General features: G+C 59.2%; 2 protein-coding genes across 14 annotated transcripts; one reads left to right on the top strand and one right to left on the bottom strand.

The window, feature by feature from the left end:
• Nucleotides 1-11,317, top strand: LOC113957089 (transducin-like enhancer protein 1). The gene is made up of 11 exons (XM_027664225.1): nucleotides 1-135; nucleotides 1,398-1,442; nucleotides 3,370-3,432; nucleotides 3,672-3,746; nucleotides 4,187-4,379; nucleotides 6,476-6,492; nucleotides 7,910-8,002; nucleotides 8,301-8,748; nucleotides 9,592-9,729; nucleotides 11,057-11,142; nucleotides 11,192-11,317. Exons 2-11 carry the CDS (start codon nucleotides 1,431-1,433, stop codon nucleotides 11,315-11,317), a joined length of 1,251 nt encoding a protein of 416 aa, XP_027520026.1. The 5' UTR covers nucleotides 1-135; nucleotides 1,398-1,430.
• LOC113957096 (transducin-like enhancer protein 1) lies at nucleotides 11,145-23,129 on the bottom strand. Of its 13 annotated transcripts, none has more exons than XM_027664237.1 (21): nucleotides 23,009-23,129; nucleotides 22,528-22,645; nucleotides 21,879-22,027; nucleotides 21,137-21,368; nucleotides 20,612-20,656; nucleotides 17,419-17,481; nucleotides 17,197-17,271; nucleotides 16,397-16,592; nucleotides 15,921-15,943; nucleotides 15,636-15,740; nucleotides 15,456-15,500; nucleotides 15,027-15,179; nucleotides 14,572-14,701; nucleotides 14,299-14,483; nucleotides 14,149-14,225; nucleotides 13,644-13,893; nucleotides 13,212-13,459; nucleotides 12,820-12,967; nucleotides 12,588-12,738; nucleotides 12,136-12,212; nucleotides 11,145-11,918 (listed from the first exon to the last, which is right to left on the bottom strand). In XM_027664237.1, the coding sequence occupies exons 2-21, from the start codon at nucleotides 22,549-22,551 to the stop codon at nucleotides 11,811-11,813; spliced, it is 2,484 nt and encodes an 827-aa protein (XP_027520038.1). In that variant the 5' UTR covers nucleotides 22,552-22,645; nucleotides 23,009-23,129; the 3' UTR covers nucleotides 11,145-11,810. The 13 variants fall into 13 exon arrangements, 3 of the variants coding, with proteins under 3 accessions (XP_027520038.1, XP_027520041.1, XP_027520040.1); XM_027664240.1 differs by having other exon boundaries at nucleotides 11,154-11,918; nucleotides 21,137-21,200; XR_003531066.1 differs by having other exon boundaries at nucleotides 11,810-11,918; nucleotides 12,820-12,963.
• Nucleotides 23,130-25,539: the final 2,410 nt, after the last annotated feature.

The following is a 25,539-nucleotide window of genomic DNA, read 5'->3' as shown; positions in this document are numbered from 1 at the left end:
AGGGATGGGGTCTGGAGGGATGGGGCAGGTGATGCTGGTCTGTGAATGGAAACCCTGGATCCCGTTTACAGCTTGAAGTTGGAATGTGAGAAGCTGATGAGTGAGAAGACAGAGATGCAGAGACATTATGTCATGGTGAGCTCCCCCTACCCTGTCCCTGCTGCCTTCCCCCAAAGCATCCTGGACTGCTGCCCTCAGAGAGGTCCCAGTGCTGGGACTCCACTCAGAGGGGTCAATGCCCTGCTGGGGGTGCCTGGCCCGGTGCTGCCCTTGGGGCCAGGGCTGGGAGGTGTGAGGGAGGAAGGAATTAGTCACTGTTCCTCACAACACCATCTCTTCTACTGCTATCTGCGTATTCAGTGCTGCTAGAGCCCAGGAATCCTGTCATAGGTTTTGTTTCTTTTATTTTCTTTTTTCCTCCCTTTTTCTAATTGACCTTTTAAGAGAGCTCCCCACTCCTCCCTGTCTCTCTCCCAAGGGGTGGGTGTTTCAGAACTCATATCCTAAGACTGGTGTTTTAGGTGAAAGGGGGAGGAGCAGGAGCCTCCACAGTTGCCAGCCAGAGCCTGGCAGGAACAGGGGAGCTGCTGGGATGAAGGAAAGAAAATGGGGACAGCAGAACAGGAGCAGCATTCCCTCTCCTTTAGCATCTGACACTCTTGGCCCCTCTAGGGAAAGGGGGAACCCAAATTACACCATCCAAGAGGCAAAAAGATGTGAACTCGGGGAACCCCCATCCCTGGGGTGAAGACAGCCCTGTCCATGAGGCCAGGGGTGTCACATCACAGGGCGTGTTCTTCTCATCCATCAGCTGGGATCCCTCCCCACATCCTGGAGGTTTAGGGATTCCCAGAGATGGACTACTTCCTTTGGAATAGGCTTTGCTGGAAGAATGCAGGTCCTCTGGTTCTTTTTTTTCTCCCCAGGTGGGAGGGGATGGGGTCGGCTGTTGGCACCACTGACAGAGTCATTGGTGACTGGTGAAGGGCGTAACCTGCTGTCATCTTTGCTCTGCACAGGCATGACACCCTCATGGGTGGGTGGGCAGCTGCATCAGGGTGTGAGTCTGACTTAGGAGTGGGACAGGCCAGGCCAAGCCAGGATGGGATGTGGAGGGCAGAGGGATTGGCTTCCTCTGGCTTAAATAATTAGTGCAGAAATTGCAGAGCAATCATCACAGGTGTTAGCAGTCTGTGGCTGCTCCCTACCTTGTCCCAGGCTAGTGGCATGTGGTCTTGGCCTGTGGTGTGTGGGACAGCCATTCCTCATGGGCTGGAGGGAGCACCAAAAGGGGAGCTCGGCCAGGGGGAGCAGGACTGGCAGCCAAAGCCCTGGCTGGTCATCGTCCAGTTGCTCTGGGCAGCTCCTAATCAGGCTGTGTTGTGGTTTTCCCTCAGTACTATGAGATGTCCTATGACCTGAACATCTAAATGCACAAGCAGGTAAGTGAGTGGGGTCTGTGCCAGCAGCAGGAGATGGTGGGGAAGAGGCCAAGGTTGGAGACTTCGTTGGAAAATTACCTTCTTCATCCCCGTGTAGCTGTAATGGCACAGGAGACATGACACGGCTCTCTGCAAGGGACTCGCTTCAAAGGAGTCCAGATGTTGTCAGGACATGTGCTGTTGAGTTCCTTGGGACAGGGACTTACCATCCCAAATCACCACTCAGAGCCTCCATGTGAGCCCTGGTGCCTTCCTGCAGAAGGTCCCTGGAGCCTGAGTTGAGGGAAGGATGTGGAGGAAACAGCAGAAGCTGGAGCCCAAGGGCAAACGGATTGTCTTTCTTTTTTCCTGATCTCCTTTTCCCTAAGTCAGAGGAGTGGTTTTACCCTTCCTTGGTTCCCCTTTTGTTCCAGTGTTAATTTGTTTTCCCTCTTCAGATTTATCAATCTAGTCATCATGGGCTCTCTGCCAGGGAAATTAGTTTGGACCAATGCCTGACAAAGTGGCAAGTCAACTGCCATATTCCTCCAGCTGGCTCAGCCCCTCTTGAGTTTGCTCCTTTTGGTAGCAGGGAATATGGTAGAGACCATGAGCATATTCCTGCCATCCCCACATGCTTCAAGATCTGGTGGGACTGGGACCCACGGATGGGACTGGGAGCCAGGGGTGGCCCATGCCACATGGGGCCAGTGGCTCTGCCCACAAGGCAATAGAAGTGAGGGCCAAGCGGCTGAGAAGCAGGAGCCCTGACCCACCTGGGTCCAGCTCCTGGCTCTACCTGGGCAGGAGAGGTCTGGAGGGGAGGCATCTTTGACTCCCAGGGTCCTGAGTGGGCATTGTGGCAGTGGCTGAGACAGCAGCTGGGACCTGCAGGTGAGCAGGGTGCTGATGGGTGCGGGAGTGCTCCCAGAATGCAGCAGGTAAATGTTCCCTTTGTTAGCTCTGAGCATGGTTTGACCTCTGCAACACTGTCAGGGATTATCAGAAACCTGAGATGAAAAAATGCTTCAGAGCAGCCAGTCCCTCTGCCAGTCCCTCCACCAGTGCCAGGGTAGATTTGCAGTGAGGGAATCAAGTTTTCCCCAGGAGACATGGGTTTTCTCTTGGAGAGGCTGGGCTGGAAGCCACAGCCCCTTTGCTCAGAAGTGCTGCTTACCCTGGTGGGAATGTGGCTGGGCTGTGGGTCTGTCTGTAACCACAGGCTCTCCTCAGAGGATACACCAGGTTCTCTGCATTCCCTTGTTGCCGCTGCTGGGCAGGGGCAGGTCTGAGGTGTTCTGTGCCTCTGCTCCCCCTTTGGAAGGAGCAGGGAGAGCTGCCAGCTGGCCCAGGACTTGATGGGGATGGGAGCGGGGTCCCTGCTCTGGGCAGGGCAGGTACCACCATCAGTTCCTTGCAGGGTTTGCAGGCATGATGCCGAGAGGGCTGAATCTGTGGGAGTTCTGCGTCCCTTGCTCTGCCCTGGCTTTAAGTCTGACACTCGGGGACAGCGCAGTGTGTGGGTGGCCCACTGCCAGCGTCTGCGGCTCAGCTCTGCCCCGTCCCTGCCTGTGCCAGTGGCAGCCCCAAAGCCAACCTGGGTTTGGGCTGAGCAAAGCCAGCTGAGCTGTGACAGGAGTGACAGCTTGGAGCTTGCCTTGGCCTGGGTCCACAGAGGTGTTTGGGCGTCGAGATCCCTCTCACGTGCCTCTGGGACCTGGCAGCCTGGAGGGGTCCAGCAGCTTTGGGCACAGTCTTCTCTTGGCAGCAGGAAGACCGAGAAGGGATACAGAGGCAGCAGGAGAATTTCCACTGAGAGGATTTGGGTGGGGAGAGTTTAACTTCGCCTGCATGTCTGCAGGATGCTTGGCTGGCCTCCCCTCTGCTGGAGGGGACGGGATGGGGCTCAGAGCCCTCCATCCCAGGTGATACCTGCTTCCTCTTTCAGGCAGAGATTGTCAAGAGACTGAGTGCCATCTGTGCCCAGATTATCCCCTTTCTGACACAGGAGGTGAGGAGGCAGGGGATGTGCATCGGACTGCTCTGGCTTGTATTGAGGGAAGCCCTTGGGAAAGGGGGAGTCAAAATCCAGCCTGAAAAATGGGAGGTTTTGGGGAGGAAAATCTCCATACCTGGGCTGGAGAGATGGGAGAAGGGACTGTGCAGTCCCAGGTGGCTGGGGCAACACAGGGCTGCTGCTCCCTTGGTCTGGGAGCACAGTGTGACTGCCCCCATGCTCTTCCTTCCCAGCACCAGCAGCAGGTCCTGCAGGCGGTGGAGCGGGCCAAGCAGGTGACCATGGGAGAGCTCAACAGCATCCTTGGGGTGAGTCTCTGCCCAGCTGTGGGCCAAGGCTCTTCCCTGCCCCAGGGGTTTGGACCCTACAGCACAGTAATGGGAGAAGTCAGGGGTTTTGCTACTTTAGTAAGTCCATTGCAGCGAGGGGGTTTGCCACTGTGTCCTTAAAGCAGTGGATGGCCTCTGGGATCCCCTTGGCCCCTGCTGCCCGGGGCAGAGCCATGGCTCGGGCTCTGCCATGTGTTGGGATCACATTTGTGGCAGGGAGGCACTTGAGGTTCCATGGGTGGAAGAAGCAGTGATGCCACCCAGACTGTGCAGCCTCAACAGCTCTGCTCACCTCCTTGTCTTTGCTGGCGTCTCATCCTGTTGCGCTTTGCATCGCAGTCAGTGCGGGAGGGGAGGGTGCCGGGCTTGACTGTGGCTGGCTCTACCACACCCAGGACCATCTGCTCTTTCTCTTTCAGCAGCAGCAGCTTCAGCACCTCTCCCACCACGCATCCTCGCTCCTGCTGACCCCCCACTCCTCCAGCATGCAACCTTCTACCTTGAGCAGGGCCAGTGGCACCTTGGGACTCCTGGCCATCTCAGGGGCACTGTTGGCACAGTCTCAGCTGGCCACCAAGGAAGACAGAGTGGCCCAGGATGGGGAGAACAAAGGTAAGGGGAAGAAGCATAGCTGGATTAACCTTTCAAAGGCTACCTGAGTCAGTGCTGGGCAGCCTGCTGCAGGGATCCTGCTGCCTGCTCTGCCTCTTTTCTCAGTGCTCCTCAGTGCCTGGCTGCTGCAGCTCAAGGGATGGCAGATCCAGCTCATGAAATACATGCAGACCCAGGAGTTTGGCTCCATTTTTGACCTTGGAACTGCTGCCATGCAGTGACGGTGTGTGGCAGTGGTGAGGGTGGCTGTGTTTGCACCCCTGACACTGGGCAGCAGGGCTCTGGACACATCTCCCTGCTCCCCTGGGTGTTTCCAGTGTATGAGAATCCCCCCGTCCATGAGGCAGCTGGGAGAGTGTGAGGTCCCAGTCACAAAGAAACCTTCTCTAATTACACCAGGGTTTACACCAAGTAAAGATTTGATGCCCAAAGCTGAGACTTCAAGGGAAACTACTGTTGCAAGCCCCTGGTAGAAGCTGTGGGAGCCACAAATCTGGGGCAAGGAATTTAGAAACCAGAGCCTAACTGCATGTGTGGTGCCATGTAAGTTGCATTAATTCCTAGTCCTTATGGGTGCCTCCTCCTGTCAGGATCACAATGTGCCTTACAAACATCATCAATATTTAATCATCATGAAATCAGTGCTCTGAATGCTATTGCAGGACTGGGCCAAATTAGTAATGCTGCCCAGCTTTGCTTGTGGCCTATTGCTGCTGAAGTGCTGCACAAAGGAGAAGCTGCTCTGAGCTCAGGTCACCTTTTGCAGAGTGCAGGAATTGGGTAGTTGTGCTGAGAGGGAGACTGGGGCAAGAACAGAGGCTCCAGGCATCTCTATGGGCTAGAAACAGGCAGCCAAATTTAGCAGCTGTAGTGATGCTTCTCTGCAGATTTCCCTGGGAAAGGTGCTGACTGAAATGCACTTGGGACAGGACCCAACAGCAGCAGCAAAACTGGGCACTGGGTGGGGTTTGCTGCAGTTTCCAATGGTCTGTTTGGCTTGTTAAGGTGTCAAGGTGGTGAAAACAGCAGCAGGAAACTGTCGGTGGCTGCTGTGTGCCCCTGCACACAGCTGTCTGCAGTCAGAATTCTGTTCGTGTTTCTTTAAGGATGGCTTCCCAAAGGAAAAAAACAAACTCCAGAGAGAGGATAAAAGCAGGCTGTGCTGTGCTGAGCCTGCTTAACCCTCCAAGCCTAGATAGCCCCATGCCTCCAACCAGAACTTCTCTCAGCCTGGGTGTCTGGCCTTAGTGAGAACCATTCCTTAAAACAAAAAAAGGTGAAATGCTCCATCTGGCTGGGGTTAATCCCCGGTGCTCTGCCATGGTTAGCCAGAGCTTGTGTGAATCGAGCTGAGCCAGAGGTGTGGGACTGATGGCAGGCATCCAGTCCCCCTCCTGGACTGTGGCCTTGGAGCAATGCTTACAAGAGTCCCTCAGCTCCCCATCCCTGCCTGACTCTTTTTGCCAGCAGAGACCTAAACGAGTTTGTTCTTTCCAAATGCTGGTGGATTTCTAGGAGTGAAAATCAACCAGGGAGGGTTGCTAGACCGCAGCTGCAACCCTGTGCTTGGATTTGCAGCAAATGCCTGGCACGTTTTCCCTGGGCTCAGGGAGGTGGACCTGTTTTGCTATGCATGTACAAAAGCTTCGGAGGCTTTCCAAGCAAGGTTTTTAGGCATGGCTTCCTAAGGAAATAGGATGGGTGTGATTCAGGAGGTCTCAGCTGGCTGGTGGGCTTGTCCCCTCCTGGCAGCTTTGGACCTGTTGCCACATCTAGGGAAGAGATTCCAAAGCTGGGGTAATTCTTGAAAGTAGGTGGGTGGATAGAGATTTCCCTGCTTCCCTGAGGAAAACCAATGTGCTCAGCTCCCATTAGACAACAGAGAATCCACACTTCAGGTGGGCAAAGTGGGAAATCAGGTATGATTTGTAAGCCCATGTCCTGCTGTTTCCTGTGTTACCCTGCAGTGCCCCCCTCTCCTCCCTGCCCGAGTATATGGGGCACAGCCTTGGCATTAACAGCCTCTTCCTCTCCTCCCCTCTGCCTTGCTGACATGGATCTGCCCGGATATTCTCCCTGCTGTTGCTTGGCTCCAGAACGTGCCTCAAGCCGGGTAAGTCGTGATGGACTGGTAGCCTCAGCTGGCCTCAATGGTATCTCCAGTGTGGGCCAGGCAGGAGCCGAGCTGGCCCCTGGCTCCTGGGAATGGCTGGGGGTGCTGGGCAAACTCTGCTGGCCTGAATGGGTTGTGTTTGTATCGGTGTTTTGTAGCTGAAGGTTCTGGGCCACCTCAATTCAGTCTTTGCTGATGCAAGAATCTAAAGATCAAGGGCTACTCCCAAAATAACCAGCTCTGTCCTTTTCAAGGAGTTTCCAGTTTAAGAATCACTCTGAACAGGTCTCCCTTCTAAGCCCGGTGCTGCCAGCCCCTCTGCAGTCCTTGGCTGCCCCCTCCCTTTTATGATCTCCCCAGTCCCAGATCTGTGACTCCATTCCCAGGCTCCACAGTAGCTTACAGCTCTGCAATATCCAGAGTTCCAATTCCTGTTACAGGCAGAGGAAGAAAGGGTTAAAGAGCTCCTTCATTGGGGAACAGTTGGCATTGATCTTAGGCTTTCTGTCAGGTGGGATAGGAAGAAGGAGAGAAGGTGTCTGTGTTGTGCAGAGGGGATCCCATACCTACCCAGGTGCCTCTTTCAGAGATTGCTGAGGGAACAGGGAGCATCATTTCTGCTTCCTGATTCTGTGTGTCAAAACTGTTGATCTTACTGTGCTGGAAACAATCGTCTCAGGGGAACCCTGGGATGAGGCACGTTCTCCCCGATTGATTTCCATCATGAACAGCCCTGTGGAGCAGTCCTGGAAAGGTCAGGAGGCCACGCCCCAGCCCAAGCACACTGGCTGCTTGGGAGGAAAGGCAGTCCCTCCAGGCAGCCAGTGCCAGCCAGGTGTTCCCCTGGTCTGCAGAGAGGCACCTTTTGGCTGCATTATCATGTAGGGAAGCAAGGGGATGTGTGATACCACTGCAGCTGCCAGCAGCCTCTGGGGAACGGGTATTCATCCTGCTTGGCCCCATCCCACTTCCCAGCCTGCTGGCTCCCATGCAGCAGGGTTGAGGTGAAGTAAACATGGCTCCAGTGGGGATTTTCCACTCCACCATGACCTTACGCTCCCCATGCCTTCTTGTCTCTGCAGGGGCAGATCTGCCCTCCAGTCATGCCCTCCGCACAGCCCTTGGTGCTGGTGGCTGGGCCAGGGCACAGCTGCACATCCTCATCCTCCCCCATTACTGTCACAGTGGGGTCATCTGCCAGCGGGGGCTGTAGCCCCCTGCTCTGCTGTCTCTGCCCTGCTTTGGCCAGGAAGGGGAGGCCGTGGCTTCGGGGTTTTGGGCTCCTGCCCACCAGCCAGGGAGATGCTTTGCCAGGGTGGAGGCAGTGATGGAGCAGGGCCTGGCCTGACTGAGAGGTGAGGGGTGGCTGTCTTCCCTCACACTGGCTGACATGCCTTCCTCTCCCCCTCTGTGTCAGAGCATTTCTTGTTCCCCCCCTGAGCGCCTGCAGGATGAGGAGCGGATGGGCCTGAAGCGGAAGCAGGAGGAGAAGAACCTGCCTGGGCATTCTGTGAGTGCACTAAAGAGTGTGGTTTCGGGAGCTGGTCCTGGGAAGCGGCTGGGGAGCCTTATGCCTACCCTGGTGCAGAGAGATGGTGTCCTGTGAGCAATAACAAAGCAAATGAAGAGCCCTGGGGAGGCCACTCAGCCAGAGGTCCGGGTTGCTGCCAGCAGGGCATGGTGTTGGTCCATGAGGAGTGATGAGCAGGAGAAAATGAATCTTTACACTGTCTGGGATCCTGGGGTAGAGCCTGGTCCAACCTCTCCCAGTCCTGACTGAGCCCTTCTGGATTTCTCCCTCCTTGCAGGACAGTGATGGGGACAAGAGCGACTACAACCTCGTGGTGGATGAGGTAGGCCCTTATACTTGGAACCTTGCAGGGTATCCAGCTCAAGCTGTAGTCATCAAGTTTAGGACTCTGGATCCTAAGCTTTGGAGTTCCCTGGGCTCCAGGTCATTGCTGCTGGGAGCAGCATCCAGCCAGGACATGTGCCAGCCCTGCTCTGATGTGTTCATGTCAGCCAAGACTGATTCCACTCCCACTGCTCTGAGTAGAAAGCTGTGCCAGCCAGGGCTGAGCTTTGCCAGCCACAAGATTGGCTCTGATTCACAATCCCCTTTCAGTCCCTCTCCTGTAGCATCCCATATGGGGAGACTGATAAGCTGGGATGAGAGCTCCAGGGAGTTGGGTTTGCTGCTGGCAGCTCCAGTGAGTAGAGGTGGCAGGAGCAGGCAGCCTCGCTGTGCTGCCTTCGGCAGGAGCCTCGCAACACACCCTGGCCCTGCCAGCCCCAGGCTTTGCAGTGCACCTCATGCCCTGCCTGGCCTTCCAGCAGCCTCGACTTTAACACACCAAGCCTGTGTCAGTGTCTCAGTGCAGGGAGCACACTGAATTCCAGTCCTTTGCAATGGAACTGCCATGTACTTCTGGTACAACCTTCCCTGGCTGCTGAGGCAGGCATGACAGAAATTTATCCCAGCCACAACTATTCTTGGCAGAGACGATGTTTTCAGGGGCATACCTGCTCGTTTTCTGGAAGACAAGGAGAAGGGACAACATGTGTAAGGTATTTTTTCCTCCTACCACTTCCTAAGAAAATACAAGCCCTAAAAGGAATATCAGCAGGAATTTCTGCAGAAAACAACACTTACAAAAACTACTCGGTGGAATTATGGTGATAAAAATCACAGACCTGGTTAAATAGTTATAGGAGTGCAAGAGCTGATGGGCAGCTTTGCCTCTGAAATGGCAGCTCTGTGTCAGTTCCTCATGTGCTGGTCGCCATCCCTCCTTGTAAAGGCATCCGTGGCCACCAGTGTCTTCTGAACCTGCTGTCACCTCTAATTTTGTTCAAAGAGAAAAATCAAGGCAGTTTCTTTTCCAGGGGACCGTGGAGCAGAACAGAGGCCTGTGAGTGGATGCTCCTCATTCAGGTTGCTTAGGCAGATGGGACAGTGAGGGGTGGGGGGAGCAGACTGGGGCTTGGTGGTCCCTGCAGGCTCCAAGCCCGGCTGGCTCCCCGGAGTCTCTATCGTTCCTGCCTTCCTGCACAGAGGGACTGGGTTTCCTGCTTCCCACAGATGTTTTCTGCCCCCAGGACCCCACCTCGGAGCCCGGCAGCCCTGGCTGCTCACCCAGCAGCCAGCTGGCACCAGTCCACGGGGAGATGCCAAGCCCGGCCTGCACCACCTCCAGCAGGAGCACAACACCCCTCGAGCCAAAGGGCCAGTGTCCGGTAGGGAGGCATGTGGGCAGCCAAGGCTGGGGGTGGAAAGTGGGGCCAGGGGTGTTTGTGAGCAGTCTGCTGCAGCCCAAGGTAGGCACAGAGACACCAGTGCTGAGGGTTTGAACCCATGGCTGGGCCCCCAGCCCTGGGAGCAGAGGTCCATGCCCCCAGAGGGGTGTAAGTGTTGCTGTGCAGAGGGTGGGCTCTGCAGTATTCTCACCCTGGCTGCCCTCAGGATTCCCCAGAGCTTCTCATAGCAATTGATTTTTTTTTTTTTTAATTTTTTTTCCCGTCCTCCTTGCCAAGCACCAGTCCCGTGCTCAGATTGACACATCAGCATGTGGGAAGGGGGAGGGATGTTTCTGCTACTCCTTGGCCTCCCAGCCAATGCAGGGACCAAGCGATGGCATCCCCCCATCCTGGGTCAGGAGCCAGCTGGGGGCTATGGGCAGCAGCGAGCAGCAGCTTCCCGGCACAATCGGATTAGAGCAGACAAAGCGCCCTGAGCAATCTGCCAGCACAGCACGTAGCTTTTCTCTGTTATTAATTTTTTTTTTCCTTGCTGGTGTCGACAAAATCCCCAGACAGAAAAAGCGGAAGAAGTAGGAGAGGCAAGAAAAAAGCAAGGAATGAAATAACCATGGGGCTCAGATGCAGGAACTGGGGCAGGAGAGTGAGGCCTGGCATCCCGCAAGGCAGGGCAGGGGCTGGGCTGTGTGTCCTGGGACCTGTCTGTACCTCAGGCTGGTTGCATGGGGAGCTGATCAAGGCCAGTACCACCTGAATATGTCTTGAATTACTGCTACTGATTTAATGGGACCCATTTTCTGCTGGAGAAACAGCTGTAAATTATCAGTAAATAAATGTATTTAACTGTGTTTTCAATCCTTTACTAATAAAAAGGAACAAAAGAGGGGCTGGTATGGTCATGGGCAGGGGCCTTTGCCAGCCAGTGCTCCCAACCCTGGCAAGAGGGCTGGGCTGTGAAATGTAGCTTCCGGGTCCTGCTTTTGGCCAGAAGCATGGGCAAGGCCATTTCCACTGTGGCAGAGCTGTGGCTGCCCACCTGCCACCAGCCCCAGCTCCAGCACAGCTGCAGCAGCAGCCTTGGCTCTGTGCTGGGTGTGGTGAGCTATGGCTCAAGGCTGGGCTCAGGGCAGGAGACCAAAGCAGCTGCCCCATCGCAGCTGGCGGCACGGAGCTTCCCTGGCAGCCCTGGTCATGGCCACTGCCAGTGCCCAAGGCTCTCGGGAACAGCCCTGCTTCCCCACGGCAGTGCTGGCAGGAGGCCAGACTGATAAGGCAGCACTGATTGCTCACATCTCATTTCCTTCAGAAACCACTTCCTCCACCACTGCATCTCCCCCACACCCCACGGAGGCTGCTCCAACAACCAACAACCGGAGCCACCACCACGCTCAGGTCTGTGCCTGCACTGCCAGCTGCACTTGGGTCTCCCCACCCCACTCAGGACCAGGGCTGGGCCCTGCCAATAGCAGAGCTGCCACAGACCTGCCCTGGCACAGGAAAGGAGCAGCAAATTGTGGTTGCCAAAGGGGATGAGGCTGCTGCCCTGGTCTCACCCATCTTCACCTAGCTCCATCCCACCACCGTGCAGCACTGCCCAGGACAAGGCACAGCTGCCTGTTTTTGGTTTGTTTTTATTATTAAATATACCCTGGCAGGCACAGAGGGAAATGAGGCCAGAGCCCATCCGCCTCAGCAGACTCAGACCCCCAACAAAATAACCCCCCCAACAAACTGTTAAAACCAAACAAAATTAAAAAACCACCCCAAAAAAGCGCTAACAATGCCAGATGGCCCCCCCTCCTCCAAGTCCCATAGTCTAGATTTAGAAAGAAGCTGACAAAGAACAAAGCAAGGAGAAAGTCCCCAGGAAATCCACCCCGAGCAGCCCACGACGCCTGGCCACGGTCCCAGGGCCACCTTCACCCCTCTCCGCTCTCCTCCAGCTGCGATGCTGTGGCCACAGGCTGCATGTTCTTTGGGAAGTCAGCAGTAGGGCAGGTGGAGTCCACCTATCCATCCACACGGACGTCCACCTGTCCCGCAGTTGGCACCTCTTGTGCTCAGTAAATGATCTCATAAACCGTAGCTTTCTTGTCCCCTGAGCCAGTCACAATGAACTGGTCATCCGTGGAGACATCGCAGCTGAGGACAGAGGAGGTTTCCTTCGACTGGAGAGAACAGGGGTAAGCACAAGAAGCAGGCCCAGAGCAAGTCCCCACTCCTTGGGACTCTGACTCTGAGTTGCACCCAGGGAGGCTGCAGGGACGAGTTTGTTTATGGGGCTCGTTATTGCTAACACATATTTACAGCCAGGTTGTACTGGGCAGCTCTTGGCAGTCACACCCAGAGGAACCCCCAACCCCACTGGCCCTGCACGCCCCACACCTGGAAGATGCTGGCTCCGTAGGGCGTCCGCCAGGCATTCAGCAGGTTGTCCTTCCCCGTGCTCACAAACCACTTCCCTGTGGAGGGACAAAGGAGCCTTGTGTCACCAAACCAGGCCCAGCAACTGCATTCCAGCAGCACATCCTGCCCAGGCTGTGGAACACAGGGTGTGGACATGGCAGCCAAGTCTGCTACCCAGGAGCCAAGGGGCTGTTTTCAGGAACACACAGGGGAGTCCTGAGATAACAGAGCTGAGCGTGCAGCTGCCAGCGCTGCTCCAGGAAGGACAGATGCCCATTCTCTGACGGATATGACTGTCATCCACTGGGGACAAGGCTGAGTACTGGAACCAATCCTTGCCCCCAGTGCAACAAGCCCTGTGACACAAGGCCAGAAGTAGAGGTGGCATCCATGAGGCTCCAGAGAAGGAAGGCCAGGAGAGGCGTGCCTACCACAGGAGGCGAATTTGAGGGAGAGAACACAGCTCTCGTGGAGGTGCAACTGGTACTTGTCAGGTTTGGTGACGTGCAGGATCTCCACGTTGCTGCTCTCCATCCCCACTGCCAGCCACTCTCCTGTTGGGCAGTACCCCAGGGAGAAGATCTGAGGGGAGAGACAGGGTCAGACATTGACACAGCAGGTCCCACCTGACCCTGTGGTGCTCCCAGATGGCCCCAGCCCCACCTGGGAGCTGAAGTCGTGCTGCTGCAGCTGCCGCCCCTCCCGCAGGTCCCAGCAGCGCACAGTGTTGTCCAGCCCCCCTGTCCACAGCTTGGTGCCATCATTGGAGATGTCGATGCAGCTGGCACCATCCGTGTGGCCTTGAAACTGCCTGGGAAAGAGGGGGATGGAGAAGGCAAGAGCATGGCTGTCAGGCTGGCCAGTGCCTGCAGCACAGAATGTGGCCAGGGCAGCACTCAGCAGTGAGAGCAGGAGATCCCTGCTGCAAGGACAGGCACTGTCCCATTGCCAAGGTTAGACACAGGGAGAGGTGGGGACATGCTGCAGGGGACCAGGTGGTCCCTGGCCTGAGGAGCCCCCAGCAGCTCTGCCCATGCTTCCCCCAACTGACTCACCTGACCAGGGTCTGGTTCTGCAGGTCCCACACCACAATGTTGCCATCGCTGCAGCAAGAGAAGCAGACTTTGGCATCAGGGCTGATGGCCAGGGCGTAGCAGGCGGGGGCAGAGGAGGTGAGCTCAGCCTTGATGCGGGGTGTGGGGGCTGCCAGGTCCCAGATGGAGAGGGTGCTGGCCTCCCCCCCCACAATCAGGCTCCGGCCGTCCGGCAGCAGTTTGCAGGAGCGGATGTAGTTGTCGCGGTTCTGAATTGGGGTTACAGGGAACGGGGCAAGTGAAGAAGGAGCTGATGAGTGCTTGGGCGGTGTAGGAGACAGATCTCCTTTTCTCATCCCAGATGCGAAAGGACCCTCTGTCCCTTCCACTGCGACAGGGGCACATTCCCCTTCCCAGCCCCCTGCCAAAGGCCTTTCTCCTCCTCCTCCTTACCAGGCAGTCCAGCTGAGCCACGGCTGTCTTGGTGCCCGGCTGCCCCACGTCCCACACCTTCACGCAGCCCTTGCCCCCCGTGTAGACGTGTCGTGTGGAGTTGCTGATGGTGACGGCGCAGACCACCTCGCCGTGGGTCAGGGTGTGGAGCTGCCGTGCGTGGCGGGGGATGCCGGAGCCGATCAGTGCGTCAGGTGGAAAAGGCACCGGCTGCATCTGCCCGTCGGCACTGACGTGGAAGGAGTAGGCACTGGAACGGAGCAGAGCAGTGAGAGCCAGAGGAGAATCCTGCAAGGTCAGTGGCCGGTGCCACGTGGGTCCCAGTGGGTCTGACAAAGGGAGCACGTTTTGGGAGTTGGAGCCATGAGCAGAGCATGCCCAGTGATGCCAGTTGTGCTCCCCACCACTGCTGGTCCTGGCTTGTCTGCATCACCCAGGTTCAGCCCCACAGGTTACCACATCCCCTGCCCCAGCCCAGCCCGCAGCCCAGCCCAGCCCTACTTACGGCTTCCCCGAGGTCCCCACTTGTATGCCGGCCACCAGCCCAGGGATGCGCATGTGGGGGTGTGGGTCGTAGCCCACCTGGAGGGGAGAGCAGGTGAGAGTAGCTCACACTCCGTGGCCCCCACGGCCCCGCGGGGAGCAGGTCACGCACCAGGGGGGAGCGTCCGTAGCTGCTGGCTCCCATGGCGGCTGCAGCCCCGTTGAGCTGCGGGGACATGAGGTGGAGGCTGGCATAGGCGCCAGTCCCGGCCACGTCCCCATTGACTGCAGGGTGGGCCAAGCCAAAGGCAGCCGAGTAGGGACTCTGCACTCCCAGTGGATTCCTCAGGCCCAGGGCTGATGGGGGAGAGGCAGTGTGAAGGGACAGGGCTTGGGAGCCAGTGCTTGGAGACACCCGCCCGGGCCCCAGTGGGGCCAAGCTCACCCAAGGGGTCTATGGGGGCCTTGGCAGCAGCAGGGCGAAACTGCTGGGCCCCGCCAGAGCCTGGGGCCGTGGTGTCACCCTGGGAAGTGGGGGTGCTGGACTTCAGGCTGGGCGTCCCTGCCTTCTCCACCTGCCGGGAACAGCACAGAGATCTGACAGCTGCACCACTACCCTGCCAGGGGGTCTCCTCGGGTGCTCTCCAGCAAGCTGGTCCCTGTTCCTCCCCCTCAATGACAGCCCAGCCCAGCCAGCACTGCAGGCTCTGTGGGATAGGATGTGAACTGGGATCTAACAGAGCAGAAGCCCCGTCCTGTCCCTCCAGCACTGCCTTTGCTCCATGGGTTTGGAGACAGGTAGACCCATGTCTGGCCACTCTGTCAGCTGAACCTGGGCAGCAGGGACACAAGCATAGGCCCTGAGTGAAGTGCCCCAGCTGCCCCAGGCAGTGCACGTACTGTGGGTGCATCCTTGCTCCGAGATGGGGAGCTGCTGGAGGAGGCCATGGAGGTTGGGCTGAGTGGCATGGTCTCCTTCCTCCCCAGTGGGACCTTCTCCACCCCGTTCTCCCGGGATGAGTAAGAGTGGACGCTGTGCGGCGAAGAGGGGTCCTGGGGGTGGGAGAGGGAAACCAGCAGGCAGCAGAACAGGCAGGAGTGCAGGGATGTCCCAGGTCATGGTGAGTTGGTGGCTTGAGCAAGGGCCAGGCTGGGAGCCTGAATCTTGGGGCTCATTGCTGCCGTTGGTGAGGGCCAGGGAGCATGACTCAGGGGTACCACTGGCACCTCCCTGTGATGCCCACCTCTGCCTCTAGCAGCCTGTTAGCCCCCAACCTGGGGACAGACAGCACACACTGACTCCAGCCCCCTCCCAGCTGATGTACTGACCTCATCCACCACCAAGTTGTCCTCACTTTTGTCTGCGTCGCTGCCCTGAAACACAGAGGACGCTTGAAGACAAAGGGGCTGCAGCCACCCTCGCTCCTGCCTGGGGAGGCACAGGCAGCTCCATTCTTTGCCCCACAAGAAGGGATGGGGCCACCCTGCCCCCCACAGCCCCAGGCTCACATAGTCTGTAACGAAGTCCTTCTCCTCCACCTTCCTCTTCTTGCTGCTGCTCAGGTACTCAGCGATGGCTCGCGCCCGCTCCCCATTTGGCAGTGCCAGGGAGCTCTGGGGCAGGGGGATGCAGTGTTAGCGGCCAGGGATGCTGTGCCCAGCTCCTGGGACAGGCAGCACCAACACGGGGCTGCGGCTGACTCCTGGAGCACGGAGGGCCCCAGCGCAGCCCCCATGCCCTGACTGGAGCCTGTGCCGCCACAGAATGTTGCAAGAGAAGGAAAAAGCACTTACGGGGCCGGAGTCTCGGTCTGTCGCTGTGGCAATGCAGAGGCGCAGCAGGAGGAGGAGGGAAGGGGGGACATGCTGTGCCACCACCAAGAGCCCCCCAGGAAAGTCACCCGCTTCTCCCATGGGTGCTGGGGTGCTCACAGCAGGGCTGGGCCAGCATGACAGCAGCAGGGTGGTCCTGGGCCCCCACCAGGGATGACCCCCCACCAGCCCAACCCACCACCCTTCCAGGAGGTGCCGCTCAGTGGGGGATGTTCCCCACGCAAACCCCTCATGGCTGCCAAGCCCCCTGCCCCTCTCACCCAGTCAGCACACCTGAGGCATGGACAAGCGGCCCCCCATCCATCCCTGGCCCCCACCCTGGGGAAGTGCCTAAGCAGGAAGATCCTGGGGAGCAGAAGCAGCTCCAGGGCCCTGCACCCTGTTCCCAGGTTCACTCAGATCCGACTGCACCCAGCCCTGGCTCCCCCCACACTTACCCCTGGGCTCCGTGTCAGGGACTCCTCGGTCATCCTTGGTGAGGAGCTGGGCCTGGGCCCCCAGTGCCCCTGAGAGCGCCAGCAGCCCTGAGGCACTGCTGATGCCAGCAAGGCCAGTGGGCTGCAACCCAGAGGGGTGGGGGGTCAGCGGGATGGGGGGAGTGTGGTGCGAGAGGTGCTGCGTCTGGAGCTGGTGCTGGAGAGGAGCAAGATGAGAGAGAAATTGAAGGGCTGTGCCAGGACAGCTGCTCGGCACAGGGGGGAAGAGGCAGTCCTGGGTCAGTCAGTAACAAGACTTGGGTGAGGAGGGGCAGGGCATGAACCCAGGATGTCCCCAGCCACAGTGTGGGGGCCACCATGTCTCCCCCACTGACTCCCCCCACCCTGTGACAGGAGCTACTGGGACAGATGGGGGACCCTGCCAGTACCCAAAGCACTGTACTGCTGCATTCTCATGGGAATAACCAAGGAGTGGGGATGGTGGCAATCCCCCTTTCACCTGGGCCACAGGGCATCAGGACACAGGGACATGCACCAGCCACCACCTCCACACCCAGCTGCATCTCCTCCATCCTGAATACTGCTGGCAGCCCCCCAAACCAGCCTGGTTTGCCCTTCTCCTCCCCCTGACTCAGATGTGGGTGGGAGAAGGCACTCAGGGCAGGGGCCACAGTTGCCTGGTGTGCCATGGGCAGGAGGAGTTTTCAGCCCAGGGACAGCAGGAACCCAGGAGGCGCCCAGCAGAGCCCAGCACCCCAGGCCCAGGAGTGGCGGGAAGGGTGGGCAGAGGGTTGACGTACCCCAATTGCCACGTTCAGGTCGGTCATAGTCACCTGCTTCGCACGCTCCACAGCCTGGACCACTTGCTGCTGGTGCTGCAGGGAGAGAAGAGAGGAGCTGGGGCAGGCTCATTTCTTCAGCGAATGGGGCAAAGCCAGCTCTCCAGCCTGGCCCAGAGACCAGGGCTCCCTGGGCCCCAAAGGACCTCTGCACACCTTGCTGGGGCCCAATGGCTTACCCACCTCCTGAGACAGGAACGGGATGAGCTGAGCACAGATCACGTTGAGCCGCTTGGCGATCTCTGTCTGGAAGTGGAAGAGAGGCAGTGCCCATCAGGGCAAGGGGCAGAGTATCCCCCATGCTGAGGGGCCCCAATGCTGCAGGAGAATCCACTCCCCATGGGTGCTGCACAGGTGTCACCCAAGCCTCAGGGTACTGGCAGTCAGCCCCAAGGGCTACTGCTCAGCACCAAGGAGCAGAAACACCCCGGGGATGTTTCTAGAGAACAACTCTCCTTCCTAACAATACCCCTTCCAAAAACCAGTATCCTACATCCCCACCGAGAGCCCCAGGAGGGCTTCTACCTCCTTTCTGCCAGGGACATAAAGCCCCATGGCCCATGCCATTGAAGGCCACCCCCAAGCAAGCCCCCAGCCCTGCAGCCAGGGCCCCAGCAGCCTCACCTCCACCCCCCACGCAGCCTCCTGCCGGCACCACGACCACTACCTGCCGCTCTCCTGGCCTGCAGGAAGCCCTGGAGAGGTGCTCTACTTACAGCTGCTGTTTTTCTGCAACACTTGAGTGCCACTGGCAATCAAGAGCACAGAGGGCGAGCGCAGCATGGGGAGGGAGAGCGGCATTGTGCCATGGTGTGCCATACTCCCAGGGCATCCCACCGCCAGCTTCCAGGGCCCCTGCTGGCGCCACACTGCACAACTCGGGCAAGGGGAGAGCACAGACATTCAGCCATCCCTGGCCCCACAGACACATCCCTGGGAAGAAGCCACAGGGGCTGCAGGGACAGGCCCCTGGTACGAGCAGGCGATGGTCGAGAGAGCAGACACCGCTTGAGGCACCAGCAGAGACACCCACGCAGAGCTGGGGACCCCCTGTTCCCTAGCATGGGAGTCCAGGTAAGACGCTGCCCCAAGCTCCAAGGAGCTCCCTGCCCACCCTGGTGGGGTACATGAAAACACTATCAGGCCAACACGGGGCTGAGAGGAGGGGGTCGAATCCAGACCCTCTTATCAGCCCCTAGAGGAGACCAAAAGGTGAAGGGCCCCAACAAGCCAGGGATGGAGCTGACCCCTGGATCTCCCCACCAGAACGTTGGGCACGTCTCCCATGCCCAGCTGGTGCAGGCACCGCAGTGCCAGGGTGAGGGGCTGCAGCACTGCTCGGCTGGTGTGGGGACACAGACCCAGGGACACCTTGTGCCGCCCTCCAGAGCAGCTGCCAACCCATTCTTGCCAGACCCAGAGAACAGAATACAAATAATCTGGCACCTGCCCTCACTTCCCCTTCTGAGGGAGGAAAAAAGAGAAAGAAAAGAAAGGAAGAGGGGGGAGCAAGGAGATTTGGCAGCCGGCAGTTCTGGGAAAGATTTAGCTGTCTCCCGAGGCCAGCAGTGATGGATTCTCTTCCCTAATGCACTGATGGGCAGCAGCTCCTTGGGGAGAGCTGCCTCCAATTCACTCGCACTCGTTAATGTGCAATTTACTGGCACTTTAACGCTCTCAGCATGAAAAACGATCACGCTGTTTGCAGCCCCCCCCAGCCACCAGCACCATCACCTCCTCTCTGGCTTGTGGTGAGCAAGTCCTAGTCCAGGCAGATTCAGGGAGGTGGTTTTATAAAAAGCTACAGGCCCCTTCAACGCCAAAAACAAAGCAACAATAAAAAATTAATGTCTCACGCTCATTCCTGTCTTGATCCTCTCCTGCCAAGCCTGTGGCTGCCTGGACAGCTGCACCACCACAGCCAGCCCCCAGCCCTATTTCCCTCCAAACAAACTCAGAGCAAAATCCCACGCCTCGGCCTTTGCTGATACCAGCACTGCTGGGCACCTGAGGAGCCCCTGGGGACACTGAGCTGGGCACCATGGCACTACCCAGCTTCCAGCCACGGCCACGGGGATTCCGGGACAGCCAAGAGTGTTTAGGACCTGTCTGTGCCTGTGAGCAGTGCTGGATTTGGGGGAAGGGGAGGACAAATGGTGACACGATCCCACCCCCCGGCAGCGATAACCCACAGCTCCCGCACTGGCAGTTCCCGTTTCTCACACAATGGCCGCTGGCTGTCAGAGCAGACTTACGGGCCCTTGTTAAAAGTGCCGACAGCTTGCTGGCTGGCAGCCAGCGGCACCTGGGGCTGATAGAAAACACGAGCCTGCGAGGGCTGGGAGAGAACCAGCAGCCAGAGGAGAGAAGCTTGCAGCCCTCTGGGGAGGGGGACTGGGCCGGGTGGACCCTTGGCATTGTCCCTTGCCAGGGTGGCTTCAACACCTCCTCTTCAGCAGGGATGCTGGCACAGGGAGGGCACCCAGGAGCAAGAAGAACACCCTCCTGGCAGGCACAGAGCTAGCAAGAGTGGTCAACAGCCTGCCCTGAGCCGCGGACGGGGGGAACACCGCTACCCTGACCGCCTGAGCAGGCTCCCGTGCAACAGTTGGCATCAGCAGGCACAGGGCGGGCAGGGAGGCGGCTGTGGCAGCAGCACGCCTCGCCAGGCTCCTCCGCAGCCTCTTTAAAAATAGATGAGACGAAATCTTCTCTCTCAGAGCAGCTGGTGACCCAGAGCTCAGTGCAAGAGAGGAAGGGAGGGAGGGAAGGCAGAAAGGAGTGATGGGGATGCAGTGGAGGAGGATGTGCAGCCCTGAGCCCCCAGGGAGCCCACTCTGCACCCACACCCCAACACACTCGTTTCTACCTCATGATGCTCCTCAGCCCTTGTCCCCAGGTGAGCTGTCCCCAGACCAGTGGGCACCTGGCAGTTGCAAAGGTGGCAAGCCAGAACTCATAACCCTGCAGCCCCTTCACCCTGAGGAAGCCAGTCTCCTCCGTGACAGTTCCCACATGACCACTCACAACTGGTGTGAGCAGCCATGCAAGCACAAGTCTTTCACTGCTGTTCTCTGCCCGACACAACAACAGTATCACAGTCCAGCCAGGGCACCCAGAACCCAGGGAGCAAACAGCAGCTCAGGTGCAGAGAGCTAAGGAGGCAGCCAAGGCCATGACACAGAGCAGCACAAAGCTCCCAAAGCACAGAGAAGGGGACACATTTCCCACAAGCACAGCCTTCCCTGGGCTATAGCGGGGAGCAACCTCCCATGCTGTCTGTGGAAGGGATGGCCCAAAGGGCCCAGAAAGCAAGGTGGGGCCAGGGAGCTAGGACCAAGGAGTTGGACAACACTCCTGATCCACCCAGACTCACCTGTTTGTGCATCTCAATGTTCAGGCCATAGGACATCTCATAGTACTGTGAGGGAGAGAAGGCAGCATCAGCACAGCTCTGGAGACCAGGGTTACTCATAACTAGAAAGTCCTCTCCAGCACTAGCATGCCAGGTCAGCCTGGCCACAAATGGCCATGGCGTGGCCAGACCAGGGCAAGAACACAGTCCCCAGCTCCTCTCCTGGGAGCAGAGGTCTCTCTGGCACATGGCTGCAGCCCACAGGATGGACACAGTCCTACCAGGGCTCCTGCTCACTGCCTGTGGGAACGGGGACAACCCAAACAGGAGCAGCTTTGCCACTGCAAGCTGCAGCAGCAAGTCCTGATCAAACACCACGGCTTGTTTTGAGGATAAACCAGACAATAACAGCCACAGGAATCAGATCTCAGGACCTGGCCACATGACCCAAAGGCAAGGGGAAAGTAAAGCATCCCAGGGCTGTGTGACCTTTGATGGTTCAGAGGACCCACACCGCCCTCCTCCACTCAGGTGGAGCTCACTAACCATGACATAATGACGCTGGATTTCTGTTTTTTCTGTTGCCAGCTTTTCGCATTCTAACTTCAAGCTGTAAAAATAAAGAGGAGAGGAAGGGAGAGGGAACGACCCCCCTGGTCCCCCCACTGACAGGATCTCCCTGGCTGGACAGAGCATTGAGCCCTCCCAGCGCACCACATGCTTCAGCCTCCTGCTCTCAGCTTCAATCCAATCTCTCAGCACAAGCCAAGAAAACCACCTGAAAGAGGGTGGGAAGGGGCTGATAAAGATGAGATGGACAGCAAAGGGATCTGGGCATCAGGGAACAATTTGCATGGACTCTTAACCCCCTCCCCAGCATCTGCTTCCCAAATGGAGCGAGCTGCAAAGCCAAGCTGCATTTCAAACCTTGTTCTGCCCCACACGGTGTGAGGAAGGGGAGGTGATCCGGGACAGCAGCCTCAGGGATAAGAGGGACTCCAGGTCTGCTAAGTGATGGCTCTGGCTCAGTCCAGGAGCCGGGCGCTGGAGGTCAGCACCTCATCCTGGGGCTTTTGGCAGGCAAAGGCTGAGTTTCCCCCTGAGTGTCATTTTAAGCTACCAAGGTGGTGGTTGGCACAGCCATCCTCTGGATGGACCAGCGCCCACAGCCACACGGAACGGTGCTGCCTGCCCCGACGCCCAGCACCAGTGGGAGCCCACTGCTTATCAGCACCAGTGAAGTGCCCAGCTCCTCCCTGCTGGCATGTGAACTCTAGCAGCTTCTCACCTGTGGTATTGGTTCTGCAGGAACTGGAATTCCTCCTTGATGCGATCCAAGGTCTCTGGGTAAGTCAGTTTGAGGGACTGAGGGGTGCTGGGGATGGCACTGGCAGCGACAGCGGCTCCCGAAGCAGCAGAGGGTGCCTGGAGATGGGCCTAGGCAGAGGATGGGACCCTCAGTGTCACTGCTGCCCCCAGCGAGACTGGTGCATCCCCCAGGGGTTTCCTGCACCCAAAGAAGAGGCCATGGGAACATCTGGGAGAGCAGCACGTGCAGGAGGCGGCAGAATGAGTTACTGGAGAGAAAACTGGTTACAGCCAGGCACCAAGGGCCTTCTGAGCATCAGCTTGGCCACTCAGCCAGCAGATTAACGACCACGGGTGGCACCAAGCATGGCGTGGACCCAGTGGCCTGTCCTCACCCGAGTGCCACACAGCTGAGCTTCCTGCCCACCCACCACTGTCGACCATCACGCCCTGGCAGATCCCGCTTCTCACAAAGCCCAAACCCCCAGCAGTGGGACTCAGCGCTTTGGGAAGAGCCACAGCACCACTCCCGAGCATCATACGCCGTCGGCACCGAGCAGGGAGTTGGGTCTGGGGGCACAGGCCCTGCAAGGGCCGAGGTGGCACTGCTGCGAAGGGACGAGGCTCACCGGGGGCCGGTTCTGCGGGAACATCCTTGGCACCGGACAGGCTCGGGATCCTCCGGCCTCCGTCCCGCCTCAGGCTCGGGACGGGGCCTGGAGACGGCTCCCAGCTCCGGATCAGGCCCTGGGGAAGAAACCGAGGGTCACCGCTCGGCGCTGCCTGGAGGCGCGTGGGGAGCCCGGGGCCCCGGCCCCTCCGCAGCCCCGCCGCGACCTGAGACCCCCGCACCGCGCTCCCCACATCCCCGCGGGGACCGGGGGCCCAGGGGCTCCCTCCGGGCGCCGCGGGACCCGCCCAGCCCTGGCCCCCCGCGCCGCGCAGACAATGGCCCCGCCGCCGCCCGCCGCAGGTACGGCCGCGGGGCGGCACCGACCTCGCCGCCGCCCCAGCCCCAAGCGGGGCTGGACCGCGGCCGGCGGAAACCTCTCCAGACCAGACTGGACCGGACCGTCGGGACGGGACGGGATGAGACGAGACGGGACTCACCGCGCTGCGCGTCCCAGACCCGGCCCCGGCCCCAGGCGTGCGCCCCTGCAGCGGAGCGGGGCGGGCCGGGCCGGGCCGAACCGAGCCGAGCCCGGTAGAGCCGAGCACAGCAGAGCCGAGCCGGGCCGAGCCGAGTCCAGCCGAGCGCAGCCGAGTCCAGCCGAGCCGGGCCGAGCCCCCGCCCCGCCCCGCCCCGCCCCGCCCCGCCCGCGCGGCCGCCGCTCTGCGGAGCGCGATCAATGAACGAGCGCGAGCGCCAGCTCCACGTGGGGCCTGGCCCGTGCGGGCAATCGCCTCGGCCGCCAGCCAATAGCAGCACAGCGGGAACGACCGCCCCCACGTGGGGCGCGCGGAGCTCTCTTTCCATTGGCCAGCCGGGCCAGCCGCCGCGGAAGGTGTCAATCAGGGGAGGCCGAGCAGCCACTGAGGGGTTTAACCCGTGCGGGGCCGGGGGGTCTCGGGCACGGCCCGGCCCCTTCCCGACCCGCGGCGGGACCCCCGCTTCGCCACAGCGGTTGTGCCCGCACCATGGACCAGGGAGTTTGCACCGGAGCCCCTGCGCCCGCCGCCCCGGGCAGCATCGCTCGGCTTCAGGGCTGTTGCTGATAAACATTGAATACGAGAAGTCGTCGTGTCCCGTCCCGCCCCTCCCCTCCCTCCCTCCTTCCTCTTTGTTATTTTTAATTAGGAAAATAAACGAACCCGACACCACCCCCAGCCCTCCCCCGGCTGCAGGTCCCGCCTCACCGGGAATTCCCTGTGATTCCCTGTGGGACAGTGGGAAGTGACCTGGGAAGGGCTCCTGGACCGGCCCTGTCCCTCAGCTCCAGCAAAGGAGTCTGCCAGCACCCAGCCTCCTGCCGTCACCCCCAGCCCCGTGAGGTGCTGCTTCGAGGCTCCATCGCCCTTGGGATAGGCAGATACTTGGACTGGGAAGGAGATCCCCATGCCCCCTCCCAGCAGCCCTGCACCAGCCCCCTCACCCCCACCAGCGCTGTCATCATCCTCCCAGAGCTCTCTGTGTTTCCAGCCAGCAGGCCGGGGTCCATACAACCCACTTGGGGTTTCTCATGGTTTTTTCTGGTGGCTTTATTCCTTTCAGGGAGATCGATGGTTGCTCAACATTTTCTGCTGTTGCAGGTCAATCCAGGCTTACACTGAGCAGGCAATAAAACATTTGAGGAGCAGCAGCTGCGAGGTGTCTGTCCGCCTCTCCCCCTCTTTAACCTTAATCCAGGAATAGGCCAGCCCTTTCCTCCTTACCACAGCTTCATCCTTGCTCGAGGTGATGCTGGGCTGCCCTCCCTGGCTGCAGGGCCACCACCATGAGGGCACGATGGCAGCACGGCCAGGCAAGTGCTATTCCAGAACTGATGAGGAAAGAAACGAAGCTGCTGGCAGACCCCACTGCCATGTCTCTCATCCTCGCTGGCAGTCATTCTATCCCATCCCCGGTACGAGGGCTCTGGCAGCACCATCCATCAGCACCAGCTGCCCACACTGTCCACCCTGGCAACGGCAGAACAGGGAGGGGAGAGACTTGGGTTTGACAGGGCCAAACCTGCTTCTACCTGTGGGTCATTGCGTGTCCAGCAGCCAGTTCTCAGGCTGCCAACTCTCTGCTGTGACCAGGAGAGATCTGCCATCATGGGAGGCCTGGCAGTGCAGTTCTGGTTTGGTAGGAATGCTATGGCAGGAGTGCAGAAGAAAAGGACCCAGAAACACCTGACTCACCCACAGCTGTGGGTCAGGCCTGCCCCTGAGCAGGAGCCAGGGCCAGTGGGGAAGAGCTATCTAACCCGCAGGGCCAGGGCTCAGCAGCCAAGTGTTTCCCGAGAGCACATCCCTGGCAGTGCCATAGCTCTGCATGGACCCTGGCAAGCAGCAGAAAACAAACTGCTGCTCGTACCCCGTGGCTGCTTCCCCGGGCTCGGCTGCCAGCTCCCGCGTGCCAGCGCGGCTCGAGCGGGGCCGGGGCTCCCCGGCGGGGAGGGCTCCGGTGGTACCACCCCTGCGCCTGTTCTGCCGAGGGGCATCCCTGGTCAACGCCAAGTTCAGGTGACCAAGGGTCCGGGACGGGCATGAGTGAGGATAGGCTCTTGCCTGGTGCTCTGATAAGAAAGAGGAGACATTTAACACCCTCCCCCGGGAGTGCTTTCTCCTTCGCCTTTCCTCCTGCTGTGGCTTAATTTCGTCTTTAGCCCCCTTCTTCCCTAAGTGAGATCAAAGGAATCCATGGCACCGGGCATATTTCATCGGAAACGTCGATTAAAGGGAGTGGGGGAGGCGGCGCTGGCGGAATCAGAAGAGGAGGAGGAGGAGCAGGAGGAGAAAGAGGAGGAGCAGGAACAGGAGAAGGAGCAAAAGAAGGAGGAGAAGCGAGGTTGGAGGGAGCACCTGGCTTCATGCGGTGTCCTGGCAGGATGGGCCGGGCCGGGCGGCGTTGGCGATACCGGGGCTTGGGCGGCGGCGCTGCGGGGGCCGGTGGCTCCTCCGGCCGTGGCTCCTCCGGCCGTGGCTCCTCCGGCCGT

Source organism: Corapipo altera, unplaced genomic scaffold (genome assembly GCF_003945725.1).
Source record: "Corapipo altera isolate COAL_440 unplaced genomic scaffold, ASM394572v1 96, whole genome shotgun sequence".
Classification (NCBI taxonomy): domain Eukaryota; kingdom Metazoa; phylum Chordata; class Aves; order Passeriformes; family Pipridae; genus Corapipo; species Corapipo altera.
Note: the sequence above shows the minus strand (reverse complement) of the source record. Positions and strands in the feature narration are given on the sequence as shown.

Excerpts from the sequence above, each read along its gene's own strand:
- LOC113957089 (XM_027664225.1), top strand. Across the intron at positions 8,003-8,300 it reads AGAACCTGCCTGGGCATTCT|GACAGTGATGGGGACAAGAG; the intron begins GTGAGTGCACTA and ends CCCTCCTTGCAG. Across the intron at positions 11,143-11,191 it reads GGAGCCACCACCACGCTCAG|GACCAGGGCTGGGCCCTGCC; the intron begins GTCTGTGCCTGC and ends CACCCCACTCAG.
- LOC113957096 (XM_027664237.1), bottom strand. The coding sequence starts at position 22,551 with ATGTTCCCGCAGAACCGGCCCCCG. Across the intron at positions 17,482-20,611 it reads ACATTGAGATGCACAAACAG|ACAGAGATCGCCAAGCGGCT; the intron begins GTGAGTCTGGGT and ends TTCCACTTCCAG. Across the intron at positions 13,460-13,643 it reads TGGCTCAGCTGGACTGCCTG|AACCGCGACAACTACATCCG; the intron begins GTAAGGAGGAGG and ends ACCCCAATTCAG.